At 38.1% G+C, this 25,003-nt stretch overlaps 1 protein-coding gene across 1 annotated transcript in view; it reads right to left on the reverse strand.

Moving 5' to 3' along the window:
- Positions 1 to 25,003, reverse strand: part of drp2 (dystrophin related protein 2) — a 290,040-nt gene that overhangs the window by 95,541 nt on the left and 169,496 nt on the right. Inside the window, exon 4 of the mRNA XM_088344789.1 lies at positions 8,154 to 8,310. Coding sequence (XP_088200915.1) covers positions 8,154 to 8,310 — 157 coding nt within the window. The remainder of the gene's footprint in view (positions 1 to 8,153; positions 8,311 to 25,003) is intronic.

The raw sequence follows: 25,003 nt of genomic DNA on the forward strand, positions 1-25,003 counted from the left end.
GCACCGGTGTTGTGGAATGCTCTTCCCCCTGAGATCCGATCTGCAACCTCAGTGGAAATGTTTAAATCTAAGCTTAAAACTCACTTCTACTCCATAGCATATGAATAACCTACTCTTCTCGTCGGCTGAAAAATAGTCTGTGTAATATAGTGTAATAATCTGTGAAGCCCTTTTAAACTCTTCGTGATTTAGGGCTATACAAATAAAAATGACTTGACTTGACAATTGTGGTAACAACTAACATTTGCCAACGCTACTTAGGATATCCATTTCCTGAAATGTAGTTCCCTACTCCAGCGGCTCGCCCACTCTTAGCACTAATGCACATTGAACACAAACTGTTCCACATCACTCCAGTCTATTTTTAACACGCTCCTGAAAGATGCTTTGATGCCATTTAAAAGTATCTTGTTACTCCAAACAATTTGGAAAACAAGAAATAAACACACATCGGCCACAACTTTAGAGCAAAGAATATTCTTCAAGGGATCACAAGGTTCATACTGGCTGGATCACATGGGATTACATTACAGTACACTTGTGGTCAAAGCCCAGAAAAAAGACGAGAAAGTCGTCCCAATCCTTAGGGGGAAGTAAGACAGCTGGCCTGCCGGCACAAAAGAGTCAATTAGATGGCAAGAAGCCCGCTCTTCTCTGAGTGAAAAATCGCTTAGTCGCAGTATGTTCTCCATCTTTATAACAAGTCTTTGTACACTTTTTAATTTTAAATTATGTTGCTATGGTTAATAGCAAGCGGTTGAATTTATTTGACACAAGTCTTCATTTCAAGGATTCTTGAACATATAAGAGGCGAGGACAATTTATTTTTTTAGGAACCCCCAATGTGGGCTGCTGATTAAATTGAATCGAATTGGGGCTAGTCCCTGGTGTTGTATATTTAGAATTATTTCTTTGAACAAAGAAAATTCTCCATTGAAGCTCCAGTTTTGTGGAATGCTGTAAAACTAGCAACCCTTTGCACTTGAACTTCTTAATTAAGAAGCAAAACAAAAACAAAAAATATCTGTACCTTAAAATTCTGACTATAAGCCGCGACTTTTCCCTCCATCTTTCAACCCTGCGGCTTATGCAATGATCCGGCTAATTCATGCATTTTTTGTAGCGGCCGCTAGGGGCACCCGAGCAGTAAAAGGAAAAAATATTTCGAGAAAGTTGCAAGTTTAATGTAACTTCGCGCTTTGTGCGTGAATAAAACGAGCATGACCCTCATCATTAAAAAGGTCTCATTTGAAGGGGAGGGATAACTACCATATTGGGAATAATTTTGCAAGTCTGTTTATTTGTAAACGAAAATATTCCGGCAAAGAATTAACATTCAATGATATGTGGCATGACGTATTTCAGTGTCTGTTGACATCGTACGGACACTTGTTTATCAAAAGTCAGGTGGCTCATCGGCGGGTTAAGGTACAGTATATTAAAACATTTTTTTATGTGTACCGTCTTTCTCTGTAAATATCTCATGTTTCGATGTGGTCACATGCGGCTTATAGTCAAGTGCGGCTTATGTGTTTACAAAATGTTTTTTTCCTTCCTTAGGTGTGCCTTATAGTCTAAATTTTACAGTATTTCAGCATCTGGTTGTCATGACAAAAACTCTTAACGGCCACACTCTCATAGCCATCTCACCTTAAAAAAGTATGAAATTCAATACAAATTCTAAACTGCCAATCAGTTGATTGAATTTGAGGAAGTCAAGGGGTTCATATTAATGTTAAAGTTATGTATTGAATGAATTCCAAGTGATTACAATATATTGATTCCCATACAGTATATACTAAAATATATTTAAGAAAAATAGCAAAACATAATTAATAAGGCTTTGATTTTAAACATTTTTATAAATGCAACAGAAAAAGTAATAAAATAGTAATAGCTTTAAATTGAATTTGAAAACAAATCGATACAAATATTTAAAACAAAAACATAGATTATTTTCCCAAATCTAGAAAATGTAATTTTTAAACTTTATTGTAGATTTTGGAGAAAAATCAATGTTTATAAATTTCTCATGGCATAGTCTGCTTTGGTTGGTAACATTTTTGACTTATAATTTGGTGATTTAAAAATAGCATGTTTTGTCATGTAACTCATTTAAATGCTAGACTTCATTCTAAATGGTAATGACATTGTGGATGAAATATTTTCTTGTTGATCTCACAAAACATTCAACACATGCGATAAAAGACTTACGTTTCCAGCGGACATGTATTACAGCGGCAAAAACAATGTTCAATCAAGTGCTGAGTTTCATATCAGCCCAGAGAGCTTGAAAAACATACCAGGTGATGAGGTTTGAAAACAAAAGCCGAAATAAAACTCTGGCACAAAGCGTCTGCGGTGAGAAAAATATAAAATAATTGGCTCAAAAAGTCTAAGCTGTCACATTAGACAAGATTCCCTGAGAAAATGGACACAAACCTTACTCCCTTCCACAAAAGAGCACACCAATTCCCTCCACTATCTCACATCCTTGTCCCTTATTTTCCATCCTTCATCCACTTTGGTGAACCGTCAACTCTCGTTACAGTCTGACCAAGAGGATTTTTTCCATGATTCCTGTAAAACTTTGATACCGGCTTAATTTCATATTTACAGGCTGTGTTTCTTGTTGAAGGAACATTAAAAGCTTTCATATCTCATTAGTGAGAGTTACGCGTGATGTAAGGCATCTCAGAGGGAGAAAATAACTTCTGTGATGATCTCCACTTGTGACTTGCATTGCTTTTAACCTTCCCCGTCGATTGCCCGTCACGGGGGGACTTTTGACAAAACTCTAGGAAAGAAAAACAAAAACTTCCTCGTCGTCACAAACCTTTGCTCTCCTTAAATCATCCTCAATGACACATGTGGAATTAACCGATGGCATAAAGTCAGGGGATGCAAGTTAGGTTTCTCCATCTGTCATTGAAGGAAATATAAAGTAAAAAATATATAACTGGTGTTACATTTCTTTCTCATTTAACATCATCATTTTTTATTTTTATTTTTCAAAATTGCTGAATTTTCACATTATACTATGAATATTGTCACTACAATTAGTATGTAATGTATTCCAATGCTGAGCATCAGGTTTAATTGGACCCACTGGAGTCGGATAAACTTGCATTATTAAAATACATTACTATTTTTAAAGATAACTTTATGTAATTTAATCAAAATAACAAGTTTCTTATTATATAAATGATCGCAAACGCCATGGTATTAAGTTCTGCATGGACAGTGTTGTTCCTATGCCAACAACAACAACAACAAGCCCTGGATCACGAGCGACATCAAGTGCCTTCTGAACCAAAAGAAGAGGGCCTTTAAAAATGGTGATCATCAGGAGCTAAAACGAGTACAGAAGGAGCTCAAAGTCCAGCTCCGGAAAGGGAAGGAGCCGTACAGGAGGAAGTTGGAGAAAAAGCTGCAGAACAACAACATGAAGGAGGTGTGGGAAGGGATGAAAACAATTACTGGCTGCAGCACCAAGCAGGGTGTGGCTGTGGATATAGATGTGGGGCGAGTCAACCAGTTGAACAACTTTTTCAACAGGTTTGACCTCTCCGCCTCATCCTCACCCCTGAGTAATGCAGCTGTCCTTCCCCCTCCCCCTCTGGACACTAGCATGGAAGACATCCCCCCACTAAAAATAACTTCAGCCCAGGTGTGTGGAGAGCTGAGAAGGCTACGAACCAGCAAGGCAGCTGGTCCGGATGGAGTATCCCCCCGACTGCTGAAAGCCTGTGCGTCTGAGCTGGGAGACCCTCTACAGCGCATCTTCAACCTGAGCATTGAACAGGGGAGGGTCCCTCAGCTGTGGAAAACATCCTGCATCATCCCAGTCCCAAAGAAATCAAGACCTGAGGAACTCAACGACTTCAGGCCGGTCGCCCTGGCATCACATGTGATAAAGACCATGAAGCGGCTGCTGCTGCACCACCTGAGGCTACAGGTCCGTCACGCCATCGACCCACTGCAATTTAAATAACATTGCATTAAACTGGTCCTCGGCTTGAAGCAAATCTTTTTAAATGACCTTCTGCCCATTTGACTTATATCATCAGAACAAGACTGTTCCTAAATTAGTTCAAGTTATTTTATAGATTATACTTTGTCACCAATTTCAAGATGGACTACATTTTATTTACAACACACTAGAGGAATAGGTTTGATCGTGGCAGTGGTAGGGACATAGCACAACTTTTTGTGTGATCGCATATGATTGGTGGGGACAAATAATGATTGTTTGATATCGGTGGGGGCCTAGCTCAATTGTTTTAAAGTCATCACATAATAATTGTTGGGGACAAAACAATTATTGCTCAATATTGGTGGAGACACACTGCCCCTCCAACTATGCCGAAAAAATGTCCTTTTAAGACACGTTCTTTTTATTTCACCCTTCAAATATAATTTGATTTAACTTGAATCAGTCTCTGTAAATTAGCTGAGGTATGCATTTGGAGCCTTTCAAAATTCAATTCTGACGAGTTTATAGACTTTCTCAATGAACTCCTTTCTATTTCAATACAAACTCTTTTAAACTCAACCGTGACAAAACTGATTCTCGGCAATTATGTCAAAATCTGCACTCTGCAAAACTAACAGTTTCCCCCGTGCCTTCGACAGTTGCACCATTCACGCCTCAACTCCGGTGAAGAGCGTGACTTCCTCGAAAGCACCCTATCATTTAACAGGCGCATAAATGAAATCACATGGCCCGCATCCTACTTCCATCTCCGCAATATTAATCACCTTCGCTCCCCCGTTCCACAGCAATTTCCTTCTTTTTAGTTTCCCTCACAAATCCCTCCATAAACTCCAACTGGTCTATAATTCAGTTGCTGAATTTATGGCAAGAGCCAGCAACTTCCATCACATGGTTGTATTTTTGTGACAGCTCAACTGATTATAGGTTAATTCTGGAGTACATCTCAAAAGCCACCTTTACACTGTCAAGGCCATCTTGTGAAACACTGTAGTTATTGCCATTAGAACCACCATCAGAGATGATTCTAATAAGCATATTGACAAATTTGTCTACATTTGAGTTCCTCTCCTCAAGGTCTAACTAAAATAAATATAACCTAACGTATTTATTCAAATACAACAAGCATTTACCAAAAAAAAGAAATAGAAATCAAAGCTTGGGACCGGGTCATACAAAAGGTTTTACTACGTTATTGTAATACATTGGTTGTCACGGGATTCAACCAGAGTTTACAGTTGTGAGAGAACTGAACTCTAGCCCCTGGACCGCCAGTGATACAGATGACATACAAAAAGGCCTCTCATTTTCACATATCTGGTCACAGAGAAGAATGTAAATGTGGTTGTGCATTTCCCATGTTACAAAGGCAATATATTTTTCACTTACAATGCTTAAAATATAATACAACACTAGAATAACATGTATTGTCATTGTAAATGAGAATCAAACAAAGAAAGTAACATTTGTCTCCGCTACCTGAACTAAAAATCGTGTGATAATGTGATCAAATATACTGCCTTTTCATATGCCATTTCGGCCACTGGTAATGCAGTGGTTAAAATCCATTGCTTTTGCCACCGTTCATTTCCTGGGTTCAGTTTGAGATGAGAAAATTAAAACAACATTTTATCCTTTTTTCTCATTGAAAAATAGAAAACACGAGTGAGTGTTACACACAAATAAATACTCCTCTTATTCCTATTTTTCAGTTTTACCTTGATTTTAATAGTTTCCTAAGCCCCCGGATTGTACTATTTGACCACCAGATGGCACTGTTATGTGTAACGCGAATGAAAATCAGTGCCAAGAACACAGCGTAGCAGCAAGGTGCCGGACAAACATGGCGACAACTTCTATGTAGGGATCCCACTATATAAAGAAATACACATTTCTCAAAAAAATATATATTTTTTTGATCACCAGAAATACAAACATAAAACAATTTCAGCTTGTACAATAATAATTCAGCATCCGAAGTGAGAATATAAAACAAACCGACAAACAAATAAACAAACCTATTACACAGACAGCAATAACAACAACAGATAAAAAGTAAGACAGAAAAAGGTACTAAGTAAACCAACAGAAAACCAACAGTACCTTGAGAGACCTAAATAGAGCAGAAATAATAAATAGATCTATTTCTGTGGGTGATTGCCCACACGTAAAAGACTTGAATGCATTATTGTAAGAAAAAAAAAGAAATAGGTAAATATACTGTATAACCCTGTGCACAATATACAAGAGACAGTTAAGTTAAGAGTCCAATGAGGTGGTTGAAACAGTTAACAGGTAATTACACCAGACATATTAATCAATCTGGGATATACAGAAAATTCATTGTTCTCACATAGTTAGAGAAACTTGACCCGCTTGCATAGGATATATACTGTATATACTGACTCTCCTGAGACTATGTTTTTTTTATATAAAAAATAGCATTCATATAACTTAAGTAAATTCATAAGTTCATGGATTTTTTCCTAGTATTCACATGTTTATTTTTACCACTAGAATGCAGTAAATGGTACACACTGCTGCTTTAAAAAAAACATAAAATAAACAAAATGGTGCCTTAAAGAGACATTGTGTATTATTCAGCGCCTCCAAGTGGTAAATCATTTTCATTCATTAGACAAAATACAATATTGATTTGAATGATAAGAAAAAAATCATCAGCTGTTAGTTACATTTTATTTTTTAAAAAGCACTTTGAGTCTAGACGGTTTGTATTCTTTCAGTTGCAATGCATAAAACAGTGACATCTAGTGGTCAAATAATACACACTGTGCCTTTATGATTTTAAATTTGTTTCGGGCCAAAACTCATGCATTTTAACGATTTTGCCCATGAATGAAAATGAAAAAAATCCATTCCAACATCCATTTTTCTTTCTTTTTTTTCATATGCAAATATAGATTTAAATGAAATGATACAGATACATAAACATTTCTATTAGTTGCTTGTCTTCTGGAGAACGAATTGTCATCATTCTGTTTCCAGCCAAATCAATGAGCAACTTTGATGCCATTTTGATTATCCAAATTCATCACTTGTTTTGCACTTCACTGGATGGACTATCCAAACTATCTAGTGACTTGATTTTGCCACCTATTAGCCAGTAAAAGCAAAAATGAAATTATCATATGTGGAAAAAAAGATTGCCTTATTCATATATCAAATCATTGAAGTATATTTAAAAGTTAGTATATATTTTTTTCTATGCTGGGCAAGGACGGATGTCGTTTTAGAAAAGATAAAGGGTATATTTCAAAAAGTTACTTAATGAAGTGTTCATCTTGTCACTTTTGTAAAGCAAGATGTCCTTGCTCCCAATGGTATCTTTTAATGCAATCAAATTGTAAGAACATGCCTTTGAATCCGTTAGACAATAAACCAGGGGTCTCCAGTGGGGTGCCCGCGGGCACTAGAGTGCCCCCTGATGACAGCTTAGGTGCCCGCGGACCTGTTCATTGTGTTTTTCCAGTATTTACTTTTTTTCTGTGTGGCTTACTGGTTCTATTTGGCACTTCTTCAAAAAATTGAGGTGGTAATAACATGGTAATGACATATGCTGTTGTTTTAGATTTGCATATCAAACTGGGCCCTTTGCGATAACTAGTGAAAAAAAATAGCACTCCGTTTGAAAAAGGTTGGAGAGAATAAACACATTTAAATGTCATTATAACAGAAGCTGCAAGCGTATTTGATTCTGAAACTTCAACAATGTGACAATCATGACTCACGCCCTGATAATGCTCTCTAAAACATTCAAAGATGATAAAAATATACTTTTTTTTTCTTCAGTCCTATCCATCTTAGACTGGAACAAATTTACTGTCAAATATGTAAGATATAAACGGCAGAGCAATCACACGCATCACATAGATCACAGCATACGACCTCTGGAACACCCTCAATCCATTTTCACACTAGGGGAACAGATAGCGAGCTTAAAAGTGGAAAGGGACACTCAGCAGGACTCGTCCACGTCGCCGCACTTCCATTAAAGCCACAACGCTCCTTGAATACATCCGCCTGTATTTACGTGCAGATCCATCACATAGCGGTCATGAATCCCCCCTCGAGGCACAAAAGGCGAACGAGTGGACAGATTGCAGGTGGTATCCGGAAAAGGTATTAGATGGAGCCTTACCTGGTGGAAGTCTCTCTGGTGTTGCACGGCCCCCACGTCGCCTCCTATGGGCAGCTGCTCCGACAGCTCCTCGTCCTTGGCTGTCAGCCATTCGATGATCTCCTGCAGGGAAAGCTGCAGCTTGCCGCTGTTGTCCGAGATGGCCTCGATACGCACTCTGTTCGCAGACATACAAAAGCCACATTTGAATTGTATGCCGAAGCATTTTTTTAAAATTAAAGTACTGTATAGAGATCATTTGAATGTAGATACAAAAACATACAATCGCAAAGTCCATTACCGGACAAAGAGCCTTTGATTTTTTAATGTAAATGAATGCCGGACGTTTCTCTCAAAGTGAAAGAGCCAAGCCAGCCAATTTTTGCCATTTTGATTCATTTTTGGAGGCCAACAGAACATTTTGTTTTGTAGCTATATAAGCATAGGACATACCAAAAGAAAGCTTTAACCCTCTTCTTTCATTAGAAAAAAGTAGCTTTCTAGCTTCATTGTTTAGTAAACTGCAGTTGAACACTGCTAAGTTCCTTATAAATACTTGTTTCCAAGAAAACATGAGAACATTTTTATTTTGTGAAAGGATGCATTTCAAGCAGAACTTTAACTTTGGTGGGTTTTCTTTCTGCCATTTTTGATGCCTCCAATATCTAAACAATACTCTCCACAAACACATGGGCCACTGTGTTTACAGAATAACATTTTATAGCAAGAACACTGAACTTATGCGTGATCGATGCATGAACTTTGCAAGAACTTTTCAGCGCCTGATGTTTCCGGTGACGTGACCACATGATTTCAGTCAGTATGGCGATCATGTTTCAGTGGATGCGCACGAAATGTCACCCATCTCTGCCCCAACAATGACAAAGGAGTTTGTCATCTTATATAGAAAGAAAAAAAAGCTCTGTTGAAGCGTCTGTATAAATGAATATATATATATATATATATATATATATATATATATTTATATATATATATATATATATATATATATATATATATATATATATATATATATATATATACATATGTTTTAATCTTAATCAAATAGGGCAGCAGTCTGTTTTAATTCTAATAGCATTAACATATATGGAGACATACAACAAAAATATTCTAAAAAACAAAAGTCAATCTATTGTAATGACTAAAATTCAGAAACCCGTATAATCACAACAGCCTGAAGACATGCTGAGCCATGCGACTGATCTTAAACTATGCCATCCCTTGAGCACATGACATAGTAAAGAGGAGACCAAGTATTGCTAGTATTACATTGAAAAAAAAATCGTTCTGGCTGATTGAATATTTTAGTGTGGTAGAGGTGACTAATCATTGGGTATATTTTTCCTATCTGGCCAAAAACGGTGACGTCATATTAAGCTGTTATCAGACATAACTGTCAGCCCGATAATTATATGGGAACTTGAAATTTCCTCCTTCACATTTTATCCTCAGCTCTTCCCTTGTGTTTTGGTGTGATTGTTGTTTGACTGTTAGAACTAACGCAAATACTTTTGGAGGTAATGAGTACTGTATCTCATTATAAATAACATTTGGTAACTTTACCGTCATTACAACATGGTGCATTAGAGCGTTATTCCGTTACTTATAAAATGCAGATCATGTAATACAATGTCCTTCAATGGGAGAGTTCTTCTTGCTCCACTCACGTCGTGAAATACAACTCTCTACCGGACAGGAACATCATCTGGATGGTGTGCAAATATATACATAAAAAGTACAACTGAATACAGTTATGGTGGCATTTCAAGCAGAGTATGAGTAAGCTAAATTTATCGTCCTGGAGTTTTCCCACCGTACAAGATGAATTTGCAACCATGAGATAAAACACTCAAATCATGAGATCAACTTATATGCACATATTTGGTTGTGTTTCACAAGTGGCGCATGGTAGGCAGCACTTGGGGAAGAAGGCGTGGCTTATACAAGAACAACAAACTAAAAATAAATGGGTTGGATGTGAGCAAAAAGCAAAAGTGTGCTTAATTTTAGCCGTTTACTTTGATGATAAACCGCGACTGGAGGGGGGGAAAGAAAACATCTTGAACAGTATCCAGAAACAGAGAAGTCGATTTTCTAGTGGTTTGATGTCCAGAGACAAAATGGATAAGGACTGCCTCAGCTAAATTTTTGTTTGCAAACTCTTAACATTGCACAAGCCAAACAATATGAAAGATCCACTGCTTCCAGGGTTTGGTGTCTTCTATATCTTATATTTGTCATGATTTGGCTATTGCTCTCACTTGCGCTCACTCGTTTAGTCTCAGCTGCGGCTCGTTTCCTGATTGGTTCCCCTCCTATTTAAACACATCTTTCTCATTCACTCCTTGTCAGTCCGTCAGCGAACTTCCGCACATGCAAGGCAAGCATTTTTTGACTCTGGCTCCCGTCAGTCCCTTCCTATCCTGTTTTCTGACCCTTTTACCCCTGACTTCCCGATCGTCTCCAGCTACCTGACTTGATTCCTTCCTCTGACCCTACTTCAATCTCCCGTTGTGGCTATCTGACTTGACTCCTTCCACCGACCACGCTCCGATCTCCCGTCCCGACAGCTTGACTTGTTTCCATCCACCGACCACGCTCCGATCTCCCGTCCCGTCTGCTTGACTTGTTTCCGCCATCCGACCACGCTCCGATCTCGTGGGCTTCCTGCTTCTTCTGCCCAGCAATCACCAAATCGCTGGCATGTGTTTTCCCGCGCCTGACTTCTCCGCTTCCGCAATAAAACTTGGTGTGAAACGTTACACGTTTGGGTCTACCGTCTGTTCTGGTTGTGACAATATTATGCTTATATTAGGCAATTTCAAGGTGTTGGCCTCTATGCGAGTATATATATATTACTTTTTAAATTAAATAACTAGTATCTGTATCTATTTACTATTTTTCAGTAACAGACCCAATACTGATTGCAAATGAATAATATGAGAAATAAAAATACAAGCTCCAGGCTGTGACAATATTATGCTTCTATTAGGCAATTTCAAGGTGTTGGCCTCTATGCGAGTATATATATATATATTACTTTTTAAATTAAATAACTAGTATCTGTATCTATTTACTATTTTTAAGTAACAGACCCAATACTGATTGCAAATGAATAATATGAGAAATAAAAATACAAGCTCCAATAGATTTTCTTCAGAGTGCATTTTTTTAGGGTGGGAGGGGACTAATCAGTCCGGCAAGGATAAATATTTAATTCTTAAGTCATTAATCAACTAAGTTGACATTTTTTAGTGTTGCTAAAATCACAGTTAAAGAATACTGTGCTTTTAAAAGAGAATTATAACTATAATTATACTCTGATGTATAGAAAATGAATGGTAAATCTTTAATCACCATAAAGCAGAATGCCATGTCAATGAGCAAAGTGTTGCTCTAGAACTGCAGCTAACAATAAAGGGGCATTAAAGAGACATTAGAGACGTGAAAACATCCCAGTGTTTCATTTACACACCAGAAGCCAGCACTCAAGCGCCATTATGACCTTGCAACCCATACAATATGATGAACCACAGTGCCACCGAGTCAGGAAAGTGCAGGTAAAGTCATTAGCATTCATAAAATATAACGTCACAGATGAACAATACATATGGCAGCAAGACGTATGTGTCGGCGGAGCCCAGAAAGAAGCTTTCTGCACGTGGAGCGTAAGAATGCGTTCATCGGCAGGTTCACTTCAGTTCGCATTAGCGAGCGCGGAAATGGAAGTGTAAGGCAATTTTCTGCAAACCGAATTTGGCACACGCGAGCTCATGCGAATTACAGCGGAGACGTTAGCTGCAGGGAGCGAAATGGGCTACGTGGAAAGAGTATGAAGAGATTACAATTAATTGATTAGGTAATAATTACGTTGGCCCGTGGGAGAGTAATGCCAATCGTTCTCAATTGACACTGACGGGCATTTTCATTTCACATCCTGAAATGCTTTACGTAGGGGTTGGAGATTAAATATATTCAGATAGATTCCATAGGAACATCGATCCATGTTATCCGTACTTGTCATGGCAATCATGGAAATCATATTTTAAAATGATGTAAATCCTGCATTGCTAATGAAGCATTTTATAGTTGACTCTGGTGAAGTAAACAGCAAGTTGAAATTGATGAATCCATGATAGACTTTATTGATATTGATAATAACATGAACATGGTTTGAAACAGGATTAGACATGCCACTTCAGGATAAACACGTAAAGACTGAAAAGAGGAACAAAAGATAAAAAGAATGTCTGAATAAATAGGGCAAACATATTTACAAGGTATTGCATGCAGACTTGCCTAAGTTGTGTTTGTTTATTTTGTTTTGTAAACAATACAGTCAACCCTCAATTATCGCAGAGGTTACGTTCCCAAACTAACTCTTGAAAGGCTAAATTTGTGAAGTAGAATATATATATATATATATATATATATATATATGTGTGTACAATTACTAAAAATGCACTCTATTACACATCAAAACCAAATGATAAACCCTATTTACAGGTCAAAGCATTTGTTTACTGTGCAGTGATTACAAATACCTACTATTTTTACCCAATCAGAATCCAGAAAACAGTGTTGTGAAGCACCAAGACCATAAAAGCTGAACCACGTTAAAGAAAATAATTACTGTAGTAGAGGGGCCTAGAAAGTTGTGCCCCCGGGCACCAGGGTGCCCCCAATAGACAGCTAAGGTGCCCTCGTACCTGTTCCGAAAATAGTGCACCAGTGGTGGATCATTGTCATTTTCTATTCAAATTCATTTTTTATAGTGTTTTACTTAAGTCAATTTAACACTACTTCTATTATTTAACCAAATCATAATTTGCTTTGCTATTCCCCTTTCTATCAATAAACTTGTGGTTAACGCTATGCATTTGGGTCCTGATTACGTATTGGTTGTGACACTTCCCCCTTTCAATTTTTTCCTGGAGATATTGAAATTAAAAAAAATAATTTAATTGAAAAAAAAACCTGAATTATTGGTGATCAACTTTAAAGCAATTCAATGATTTTGAATAATATCCCGCAGAATGATTGTTGGCAAGCAATTTACCGTTTAAAATGTCTTGTCGTGCTGGGTCCTGTAAACATGTAGCCCATAGCCTTTTTGTTGCTCCAGCTGTTTTACTCACTGATGCGATTGAACGCGAGGGTGGGAAACTGTTATTTTGTGGTGCTAACAGGCGTGACCGCTACTCCACACACATGCCGACGGTCGTCTGTGTGGATAGCTTCAGCGTCACACACACGGGCAAAGACGTTTGCGAAAAAGGTCATCCATCAGCCGAGTACCCTCCTATCAAATGCAAGCACCTTCACAAGCTAATTCAGAAATGTGCTCCCTTGAACACACACGCGGACTTAAGAGGCACATTTGTCATCACATCACTGGGGCTTCCATTAGAACGCCTACCCCGTCCCCCCTAGAGACAAAAAATAAAGCACATCGTCTGTGTTGGGACTAAAAGCACCAAGTATGACTTCCAATTCAAATAGTGCCAGTGGCAGTAAATTGATCAATCATTCTCCTACTGCACTAGAAAGGGTTCCTACACCCTTTTTATGGTCGAAAATCAAGATATTTTTAAGGACTTTCAAAGGGAATTTTTCAATTTCTCCAGTATTATTCAAAGATGAAATCTGGTGTGAATCCTGTTTTTTGCATAGCCACAAATAGATCTGCAATTTACACATGCCATTGTTAATCTTGTGTGTGCATTTATCAAATCATACAGTATGATTTTTAGATCTTGAATAAGTTGAGTAGATTTTTGTGCAACAAATGCCTCGCCATATAGGTCTGGTTAAAAATGACACTAAAATGTAGCTGATATTTACAGTTGCAGGAAGTTATTTACATTACAAGCTACCTTATTTTTTTGCATTTCACATAATAAAAGTCCATAATTGATATGCAATCCTTGCATTACTAAATATTTTATGGTGCGCTCTTTTGGTGTAGCATGCACTTGTCCTCTTGGGCTCGCCCGGAGGGTGTAATGACGCATGAAAATACAACGTCATACAAACTTTGTGAAAAGGAATCCCCCAGAAAATGTGTTGACAAGTCGGTCTATTTTACGTCTTCCTAGTGCATTTTCAAAGTTTTGTCAAAAGCCGTCAAAAGCATATGTCATTGGATCAGTTTTCAGTAAACATGAGGAAAAAAGGTAAATGAATGTTTTTATGATTTCCTTTATTCTTCCTATTTTTTAACTAATGTGCCTCTCGTTGTATGTTTGTTGTGCAGTCATCTTAATTTAACGTGTATTTGTTTCGTGTTATGATTTATGTTTATTATTTATTAAAAAATATCACACGGTACTTTTGCGGGGTTTGTAACGGATTAGTGCATTAAGTTTTTAGGTTACGAAACTACTCCCCGAACGAATTGAATTTGTAAATAAAGGTACTACTATAATATTAATCAAAAAGATAAAATGTATAAAAAGATAAAAATGTTAGAAAACAACGTATTAATTAAGTAGAATAAATAATTTGTATATTCGGGTAGCGCAGTGGTTAGCATGTGTGCGGCTCAGTTCTGAGGTCATGAGATCGAACCTCCTGTGTGGAGTGTGCATGTTCTCCCTGTGCTTGGGTGGGTTTCCTCCGGGCTCTCCGGTTTCCTCCCACATTCCAAAAACATGCGTTTCAGGTTAATTGGCCTGTCCAAATTGTTCCTAGATGTGAATGAGTGAGTGACTTGTCTGTTTCTGTGAGCCCTGCGACTGGCTGGCAACCAGTTCAGGGGGTCCCCTGCCCACTGCCCGGAGATAGCTGGGACAGGCTCCAGCACCCCCGCGACCCTACTGATGATAAATGGTGCAGATAATGGATGGATGTGTATATTCATTCACAGTGGCAGTTGTACAGTTCATTGTGATCATGAACTGACTCATGAAACATTTGAGAATTTTTTTTCGAAGTATGTTTTATACATTAGTATTTGCAACACGTTTGACAGATGAATAGTTTGTGGAGAATCACTCTCACTTAAGTTCTGAGAGCAGTAATACGGACTTAAAAAGAATACATTTGCCAAACTGCTAATTGTAAAATGACTGGCCAGACACTAAACATGTGTCCTATACCAATACAAAATTGCATTTGATTTATCTTATGAATCAAATCCACCATGAGTATTTTATTTGATTAAGCCCCGCCAATAACACTATTCTATGCCCGCTTTGAGACTGGGAGGTCGGTGGTTCGCGCCCCGGCCGAGTCATTCCTAAGACTTAAAAAGTGGTCGGCGGCGCCCTCTGTTGGCTGCGGCTGCATCGGCTCGCTACAACGGGTCAGGTGCAATCGACATTTCGTTCTGTGTACATTGTTACACAGAATGACAATACAAGGAAATTATTATTATTATTATTATTATTATGAATTGGTATTTATTTGATGCTGTTAGTATGCAACACATTCTTTCCGCTTCCACAGGCATATTTTGTCATAACACCATTCAGACATAATCAAACACGGTGCCTATAAAGGAACACAATTCCCAATTCGGTTATTGGGCCGCGGCAGAGTTCGGTGCCCTATTGAATGCTGATTGTTATTTTCTGTGATACAGCACAAAGGAAATTGTGTGGATGCTCTCACAAAGACTGCCATGTGTTTATCATTCAACACACCAACCGGGCATTGTTTTTCATTTCCAGTGGCTCTCTGGCCATCTGCCAATTTGATGTGCCATCCTTTCCCTTCTTTGTAGTTTTTTTTTTCTCAATATCCACTAGCCTAGGGTATACGTATCATCTTAAAGGGGAAATCAAGGTACTGCTGCATGGCACTGAAGTGAAAACATCACCCAGATTTTTTACTCCTTTTTTTATTGAAGTGCTACAGTCAATGGTCTGCTGGCTCGAAAGCATGCTACAGTGTTAAGAGTCATTGAAATGAGCGAGTGGCTGCTTGATGTGTAAATTATTTTTTTTCTCAACAAACACTTCACAACGCTTCATTTAATCAGAATTGCACAGCACTAGCAAGATATGTTTACAAATGATTTTAAAACAGGCTCACAGAGACACAGAATAAATCAACAAACCTTAAACTAATATAATTGCCCCTCTTATAATAGGGATAAGGGATTGTTTTCTGTGCGTGTTAATGCTAATAAGAAACCAATATTAAACTCACCTATAGACACCTTTCATAGCCTAAGTCACGCGCGCCATCACAATCAAAGCTGGATGTAAAATAATACTTGTGTCATGGTTGCCATGGTGCCCAATTGGCCCCGCCCGTGTGGCGCCAGCTGCAGCTCATTGACAGATTGGCTTTCCGTCTATTTAAGCTCAGTGCTCTCATTTTTCCTTTGTCAGTCCGTCAACGAACCTCTACCCCCAAGACGTGGGTTTTGACTCGGTCCTGTTTCCTGTTGGCATTTCCTTTCCGGTATTGTTCACGTTTATTTTTTGTCCTGTTTAATATCGGTTTTCAGTTTCGTTCCCATCTATTTTTGTCCTGTTTATTAATCTCTCCAGTTCTAGTTCCCGTCTAGTTTGACTTGTTTGATTTTGATATCCTGTTTCATTTTCATTCCTGTCAGTCCCGTCCTGTCCGGTATCGACCCCAGCTGTCCGATATCTACTCGGGCAATTGGTATCGATCTCGTCTGCCTCTGGCTTCCTATTAGTTCACGCCAGACTGCTGCCTAATGTGCATGACTTCCCATTTCCCGTAAACAAAAAGCCTTGTGTGAGAAACGTCACGTGTTTGGGTCCTGATCCTGTTCAAGTTCTTGACAACTTGTGCTGGTCAGAAGACAATGGAAAATAAAGCCGTTGTTGCTGCTAGCAGTCATCATGTCGTGTGTTTGTGTGCTAGATTCAGAGAAAAAAATGTTGGTGATGGTAAATTGAAAATTTACAGGATCCCAACGGACACACCTGACCAAAGAAAAAAAAGTTACTTGTTAAAAGTGCTCGGGTTTGCAGTGCACACATTTAAGAGGAGTGCATCGGTTGAATCGTTTCACTCTAATGCATTTAACCACAACTTTCTTCTTTTTTTTCTTTTTTTTTAAAGAGTGTCCGCTGGGATCCTGTAAAACTCAAATTAATGATCAGTAAGGATTTTTGTCTGATTCTGGCGCACAACATAACATTTTAAAACCCAACTAAGCCCATCATAACCCAACATAAGCTTGGTTTCCTCAGTTTTTTGACCAGCGCAAGTCTTGTTTTGCTGTGACGTCACTCGTGACGTAGGTTATTAAACCATAACATCAAAGCTATCCATTTTGATGATAACAAAAATATACTTTTAGACAAATCGCCCTCCCCCTTGCTTGTGCCTTCAGGCTAAGTCCCGCCAACCAGATACGACACAATGTTTACAAACAAATGAAAGGGTCTATACTCAATTTAGCTAAGCATGATGATGAGACGTTTTGAAGAATAGCTGTTCAGTGTTTATAAAAATGGATACACAGCTGTTCAAAATTGACCAAATTGATATATACAGTAATTGTCACGTTATGAAATATGCATAACTGGGTGTTTAATAAAGGTCTGGGCTCCGGTCAGACAAACAGTTAGCCTCGTTTTGCCTCGTCTTTTGAGCGGCTCTTGAGGACCAACACAAACTTCAGAGATTAAACTAAAGGAACTTTGGCTTAATGACAAATTATCAAAACATAATGGCGCTATTTTAATTGTAGAGTCCAGTATACGCCCAGGTTATAGTGTCCCTACCTTGCTATGTCTTCAAGGAAGATGCAAATATGCAATAGGTTGAACTCCCTCCCACTATACTCAATGTATCTCTCTTTGTTCAGTTCTGAATCTTATATAACACTATAATTCTTTTAGCTTGGGGTCACAAAACTTGCAGTGATCGTAAAGGGAAGAATTCATATTATTATTAATAATTATGTAAATTTCCCTGCGGGGATGAATAAAGTATCTATCTATCTATCTATCTATGAATTAGATCAGGTAAAGGTGTAATTGTAACCTGTGCATTTCTTTGAGACATTTTGTGATTAAAGGCCATACAAATAAATGCGATCGATGATCAGGGCAATTATGAAGAATAACGATGTAATGAAAGCAATAAAGTATTTTAAGAGTGTGATATTTTAAAATCAGTTTGAATTTTAATCTGCTGTCTCACCCCCTTGCATCCACCCAATAACTCCACTGTACCAGCTCACTCACCAAAAATAAATCACATTTCCCTTTTCCTTGACATGTATATAAATTCATGTGATTTAATCATGTACACATATATTACACAACAGTAGGACTAACTATATAATACTTTGTTACTAATGTTTAATATGTATATACAATTTAAATGGTTCTACCTCGAGAATCTGGGGTCAGAAACAGAAAATCGAATTGCTTTAGGTTTCTATCCCCCGCCATGCAATAATTTCACCTTGCAATCCCCACCTAACAACGGACTAATGTCGTTTGCCGGGGGTCGATTGTACTGCCTTTCGACAAGGGAATAGAGCAGAGGAAATATTTTACATTGTTTTTGTGCGTGGGTGTTAAAGAAGATATTTTTGAAGGTTTATAAGGACAGTACCTCTGTTGTTGATCTTTGTAATTAAAGTTCTTTCAATACTTTAAATTACACTAGGTATAACAGTAAGCTTTAAACAGAGCAAGACATTTTAAATTAAATGAAGCAAGCAGATTACGAATCCGTTAGAGAAGTATGCAAAAGTAATCATTTTGGATCATTTTGGAAGTACAAACACTTGCGTAGTAATTAAGGATTTTGATACTACTTATTCATACTGAAATTTCCATGATTACTGATTCGGAGCACCTGCGGCTGCCCCGTTGGCGCCAACAGCCCTGGTCGCTGATTGGCCCCCTGCCACTTTTTAAACCCCTGGCTCCCTGTTACCAGCGTCAGATCATTGCGAACCTATGCTCCCAGCTAGGCAAGCTCATATCTTCAGACAGTTTCCTGCCCTGTTTTCTCCTATCTGATACCTGTTGCCGACCTGTTTCCGGACCCGTTTCTGCCCTGACCTGCCATCCCGACATCTGACCTGTTTTGCCCCGTTTCCTGCCTGATACCTGTTGCCGACCTCTTTTCTGAACTCGATACCGCCCTTGCTCTCCCGTCCCGGCTAGTGACCAGTATCCCTGCAGTCTACGATTATCCTCGCTCGACACGGAAGTGCCACTTCCGCGTTCCAGCGACCTGCTACCCGTGTCCATCGATCATGGGATCGTGAAAGCAAGTACTGCTCTTCCTTTTATCAATAAAACTGAGTAAACAAACGCTACTGGATCCTGTCTCCGTTTCTGGCTTGTGACAGATATTGATAACCAAATTGATACTGATATCACCTTAGTTCACATGCCAAGACCTGATCTCATTGCAAGAAAAAGTTGGATTTATTTAAATAAATACCATTAAATCTAAAACTTTTTTCACTTTAATAATCAATTTATAAAATGTATTCTTCAAAGTAATGTACCATTCTTTTAATTTTTTGTTCCTGATTGTGGCCATTAGAAGGAAGCCAATACTCAAATCCATCCAATGACTTTCAATGAGACTAAATATGCTTATGTTTTTACTATTCTATATTGCATTGTATTTTGTCTCCGTTTGTATTATTTTAGCTACTGTATAAATTCAAATCAATAGACTTGAGATCTGTATGTCTTTTATTTTATTGGTTTTATCGACCCTGGTCTGCTTTTTTGAGCTGTAAAGGACCATTTTGGAATGGCCGGTGGCATGTTTGTGCACTTTACTGCATCTATTGCAACTTGCCACATTTCCATTGGGTCGATATGTCTATTTGTTGCTTTTCATGTGCTGCAAACAAAATTGTGCAACAATGGAGAACACTAGTGAAGTTAAGAGGGGGTCAAAACTAAAACATGTTGTTAAGATCCCTCGTACTATAGGAAGATTCTGGTGGGCCACCATGGTTCAATTGGTCGCACCGGAGACTCATAAACTTAATAAGATATACCATATTTATTAGTGTATAACACAAACTCGAGTATTATGTGCACCCCTATTTTTTATTGGAAATGAATACAACCTCTTGTTTCACATTTTCTCAGCTCAAACTTTGCTGTAAGATGCAACAGGAATCAAACCTGGGTGGCAGTGGTGAGAGCAGTGAAGTATAACCACAGGAACAGAAGTGGTATGTATAGTTGATATACGAAGAGATGGTCGATTTTTTATCAATATTGCACTATTTTTAGTACCAGAGATGACTGATAATTTTGTTATGTGTTTTGCATGTTAAAATGAAAATATAATTCTCACTTACAATTCTTTGAAAAGAATAGAGGAATAGAAGTATAGAATAGAGGGTCACACATTGATCAAAGATCTAGGTTCTTGATTTTGCTATAAACATGCACCAGATCGATGCGTGTGCACTTAGAATGTACACGATTTTCTAAGGGTGACCATTTTCCTGGACTGCACAAGACTTTCCACCCACCAACATTTAATAGGTAACACTGTCTCTATACACATCTTGTAGATCGATCTGCAGTATATCAAATTCACTGGATTATGCTCCGATGGCAAATCACATTTTATCATCATTCTAGCTGCAGTTTGATCGGAAATCAAATGAAACAATAACAAGAATATGGCGTTGAGAGCTGTACCGTCCCAAGATGACTTTATCACCAAACACGCAGCAACAGCAGCAGCATCTTAGAGAGCTATGACAACAGGAAGATATGTTCCGATTCAGCTTGATAGTGCCATAATATTGTCGTAATGAAAGATCCCGGCCCTTTTCATTTCCGGGATTAGCGGCGTGCGAAGAAGCAAAGATAAGACTGAGAGCGAGGCATCGCCAATGTTAGCTGTGGGGGAAAATTCTTCTCATTTTTTTAACTGTAATGTCAAAAGTGCCATGACTTGGCCAACATTTGTCCACCGTTTAACACAGTGTGGTTGCTCACCACCCCAACATTGTTTGACAGTTCCAATCGAAAAGTAAATAACATCGATAGAAGGAAAATAACTCCCAAGTCAATCGGAGAGATTACAGAGAGAAGCTTAGCATTCTGCACTTCCATGGTTAATTAATGCGTAGGAGACTCAAGCAAAGTTTGGGCTGTTTTAGGCGAGCAGTTCGCTCCTGCGTTGCCTCGGGCCCGGGGAGGCTTTGAGCGCAGCCCTTTTCTCTTCTTCACTTCTTTTCGTTTTTCCCAATCTTGTTCTGCTTTAGTTTTAGTCAACCTGCCACAAGTTTGGGTAAAAATGGCAAATTGTGGCTAGGAGTCAGACAGGCAAGAATATGTTAATGGGGGGACCAACTTTAGTTGGAAATTCATTCAGCAAACACATCCTATCATTTTTATTGATATATATATTTTTTCGTTTATTTTTTTCATACTGTTCCTTGATACATTTTTTTCCAGAATTTAGGTCACAGTAAAAGTCATGTTTAGGGTGTTACAATACAACATTCTGAGTCGAAATGCATTTTTTTGCTCCTTTCCCTGAAGGAAAATCTTTCAGTTGTCTTAATATTTTCACATTTACCAAATGAATAAGTGCATAACCCGCACTCGTGTATTATGCATACCCCTTATTTTTTTTAATACAAATTGGTTTAAACTCCAAATTGTTTGACACTTCCAATGGAAAAGTAAATAACATCAACAAAAGGAAATCAAACTCCCCAGTTAATCGGAGGGATTACAGAGAGAAGTTTAGCGCTTGCCCTTTCCATAATTAATTAATGTGTTCTAGATCGTTGCCTGCCGCATTGGGTTCAAATATGATATGCTATATCTATAGTTTGGTGAATTTGATAAAATGTTTTCAAAATGCTTGCGTGTCATCAAATGATTAGCACTCGCTAAAAACATAATCACAGCTACTTTAAGGACGTCACAGCGGCTAATTGGCCTTGCACATCAGACAGGCTCCCTCACTGCCAATTTTTAAAACTAGTCTTAAAATCAATTTTTAATTCTTGGATCTTGTCCCAACATGATGATTAGGTCCCGTTTTATTATTTTATTGTTTTTTAATATACTTTTTAAGTGTTTTTATTATATTATGGTCTATTTAAGGTTTTTTGTTAACTATTGCTTACTTGTGAACAGCACTTTGTATTTAGCTGTGGTTGTTTTAAAGGGATTTGTAAATAAAGTTGAGTTAAGTACCATCATGATCGTTTTGTCATTCCGCTAATATTTTGGTGCATTGTACATTTTTAATTTTCTTTCGTCAGCTTATTTTTAATGAAGGGCTTATACATATCAACATATTGAAGAAGAAACTAAATAAGAAACTTTGATGGTGCTATCCGTTCAATGTGCGGAGGCTTCCCTATGTTTCCGGTCAAAAATTGTGCAGTTGGAAGGTGAACTCCTAACAATGTTGTTTGAGTTGCGGCATCTTTTGGGGAAATATGGGCATTGCAGCAAAAGAAAAATATATTAGGAGTAATTTTTCTAATCATCTTTTTTTTACTGATTTCGTTTGGTGGGCCGGATTCAAATGCCTGATGAGCTGTATGCAGCCAGTGGGCCATAGTTTCCCCATGCCTGTTCTAGAAGGTTAGCCATTTTGTCAATTGCTGATGACCAAAAATGATGTCATATACTTCAGGCTCAGGTAACAACCATAACAGCAGAGTTTAGTCCATTTACATTACTAACCTGATTAGTTGTTGCCACCCGAGCCAGTTAGTGTCAAATGGCCACCAGCTGAGATGGATAAAAATAGTTGCAATATTTATTCATATTCCACAAATGCAATGTTCAAAATATTTTATGATAAATAAATGTTGAGTGTAAGGGCAGTGTTTCTCAACCTTTTTTTCAGCCAAGGTACACTTATTTTCAGTAAAAAAGTCTTTGGGCACATTATCCTACAAAAATGTTTGAGAATTATTTCCTGACATCAGGGTTCATGGTATTTTTTGTTGTTGTTTTTTAAGTTTGAATTTATGTTTTCCAGATATGTGCTACAACACTTTGTTCTTATCTTTTGTGACGACTGTGGATAGGGTGATAATACAGGTTATTTATTTTGGGTAATCATTCATTATTATCCATTATCTGCACCGCTTATCCTCAGTAGGGTCACGGGGGTGCTGGAGCCCATCCCAGCTATTTTCGGGCAGTGGACAGGGGACACCCTGAACTAGTTGCCGGCCAGTCAAAGGGCACACAGAGACAGACAACCATTTACTCGCTCATTCACACCTCAACCAATTTGGACCAGCCAATTAACCTTACATGCATGTTTTTGGAATGTGGGAGGAAACCGGAGTGCCCGAAGGAAACCCACGCAAGCATGGGGAGAACATGCAAACTACACACAGGAAGGTTTTATCCCATGACCTTAGAACTGTGCCGCACACACGCTAACCACTGCCCTGCCGTGCTGTCTTGGGTAATAATTTTGCCGTGATTTTAGATTTTACTATACTTTTAAGATGTGTTTCAAGTCTTACTATAATTTTAGTATTGTTTTTCTAGAAACATAACCAAAAATAATACTTTGTGAATTTTTTTTTTTTCCAAGGATGGAATACAGGTTATCTATTTTGGGTCATAATTTTGCTGTCAATTTGGATTTTACTATATTTTTAACCTGCCTTGTATTTAAGATTTTTTCACAACATTCCGACTTTATTTTTTGTCTAAGTTAAGTAACAAAAATCAGCAAAATTATGTGGAAGCTTTTTGCTTAATTTAATTCGTTTTATTATATTTCCTCAGTAAACTTTTCAACAGCTTCATCAAACATATATATTAGATATAGTTTACTGTACTACCATAAAAATAAAACAAATACTTATCTGTTGCCACCTACTGATAGGGATGAAGGTTACAGTTACAGATACACGGCTGGTCATTGGAAGAAAGCAGAGATAGAACAATGACATATTTCTTCTTTTTTTTTTTTGCAAACATGAAAAACCGCAATGGGCAGCACAGCAGATGGGTGGTTAGCGCGCGGCCCCATGGTGCAGAGGTCCAGGGTTCAATTTCAGCTGCTGCAGCCTGCATGGAGTTTGCATGTTCCCCTCGTGCCTGAGTAGGTTTTCTCCCACATTACAAAAACAAGCATGTAAGGTGAATTGACCGGTCCAAAATATCCCTATGAGTGAATGAGTAAATGTCTGTCCCTGTGTGCGACTGGCTGGCAACCAGTTCAGGGCGTCCCCTGCCCACTGCCCGGAGATGGCTGGGATGGCCTCCAGCACCTCCCCGACCCTAGTGAGAATAAGCGGCGCAGAAATCGAAAAACTGCAATTCCCTGTGCACACTAAACAAGAGCTCACGTCATACTTTTGTGTTCCGGCACACTCGTTGAGAAACACTGTTTTAGGGCGAAGAATAACGATATATTACAGACACATATATTTATTTATTTCCTGAAGTTAGATGGTACATTGAGTTTTTATTTCTTTTGAAGTTGCGGTCAATTGTAAAATTTTCAGCAATGGGGAAAAAAAACTGACATGAAAAGAGGGTGGCAGAGGGATTTGGGGTTACGGGAACAACGTATGATTTATATGATTGCATGGCATCCATTTTCTCGCCTCTCGATGCCGCACTGATGAAATGTATTCAAACTCAAGGAAATTGTTCCCTTGCAGGAAACAAAAGAGAAGTCCTTTCTGTAAGTGTAGATTCATTATTGTCTCACTCATGATGCAAGACTTGCAGAACATTAAAATCACTCGCTGTGACGGGCTTGCAAGACAGTTGGCAATTCACTGACATCAATAACCTACAATCAAATCTATTTAACATGGTTTTGTTTCTATAATTTAACCTGATTTTTGAACAAATGTTACATGATTAATAAGTAATAATAAGGAGTTTGACATCTTAGAAAAAGTAATGTAT

The sequence above is a fragment of the Urocampus carinirostris genome, chromosome 9 (genome assembly GCF_059441175.1).
Source record: "Urocampus carinirostris isolate Australia breed hairy pipefish chromosome 9, RoL_Ucar_1.0, whole genome shotgun sequence".
In the NCBI taxonomy this organism is placed as follows: domain Eukaryota; kingdom Metazoa; phylum Chordata; class Actinopteri; order Syngnathiformes; family Syngnathidae; genus Urocampus; species Urocampus carinirostris.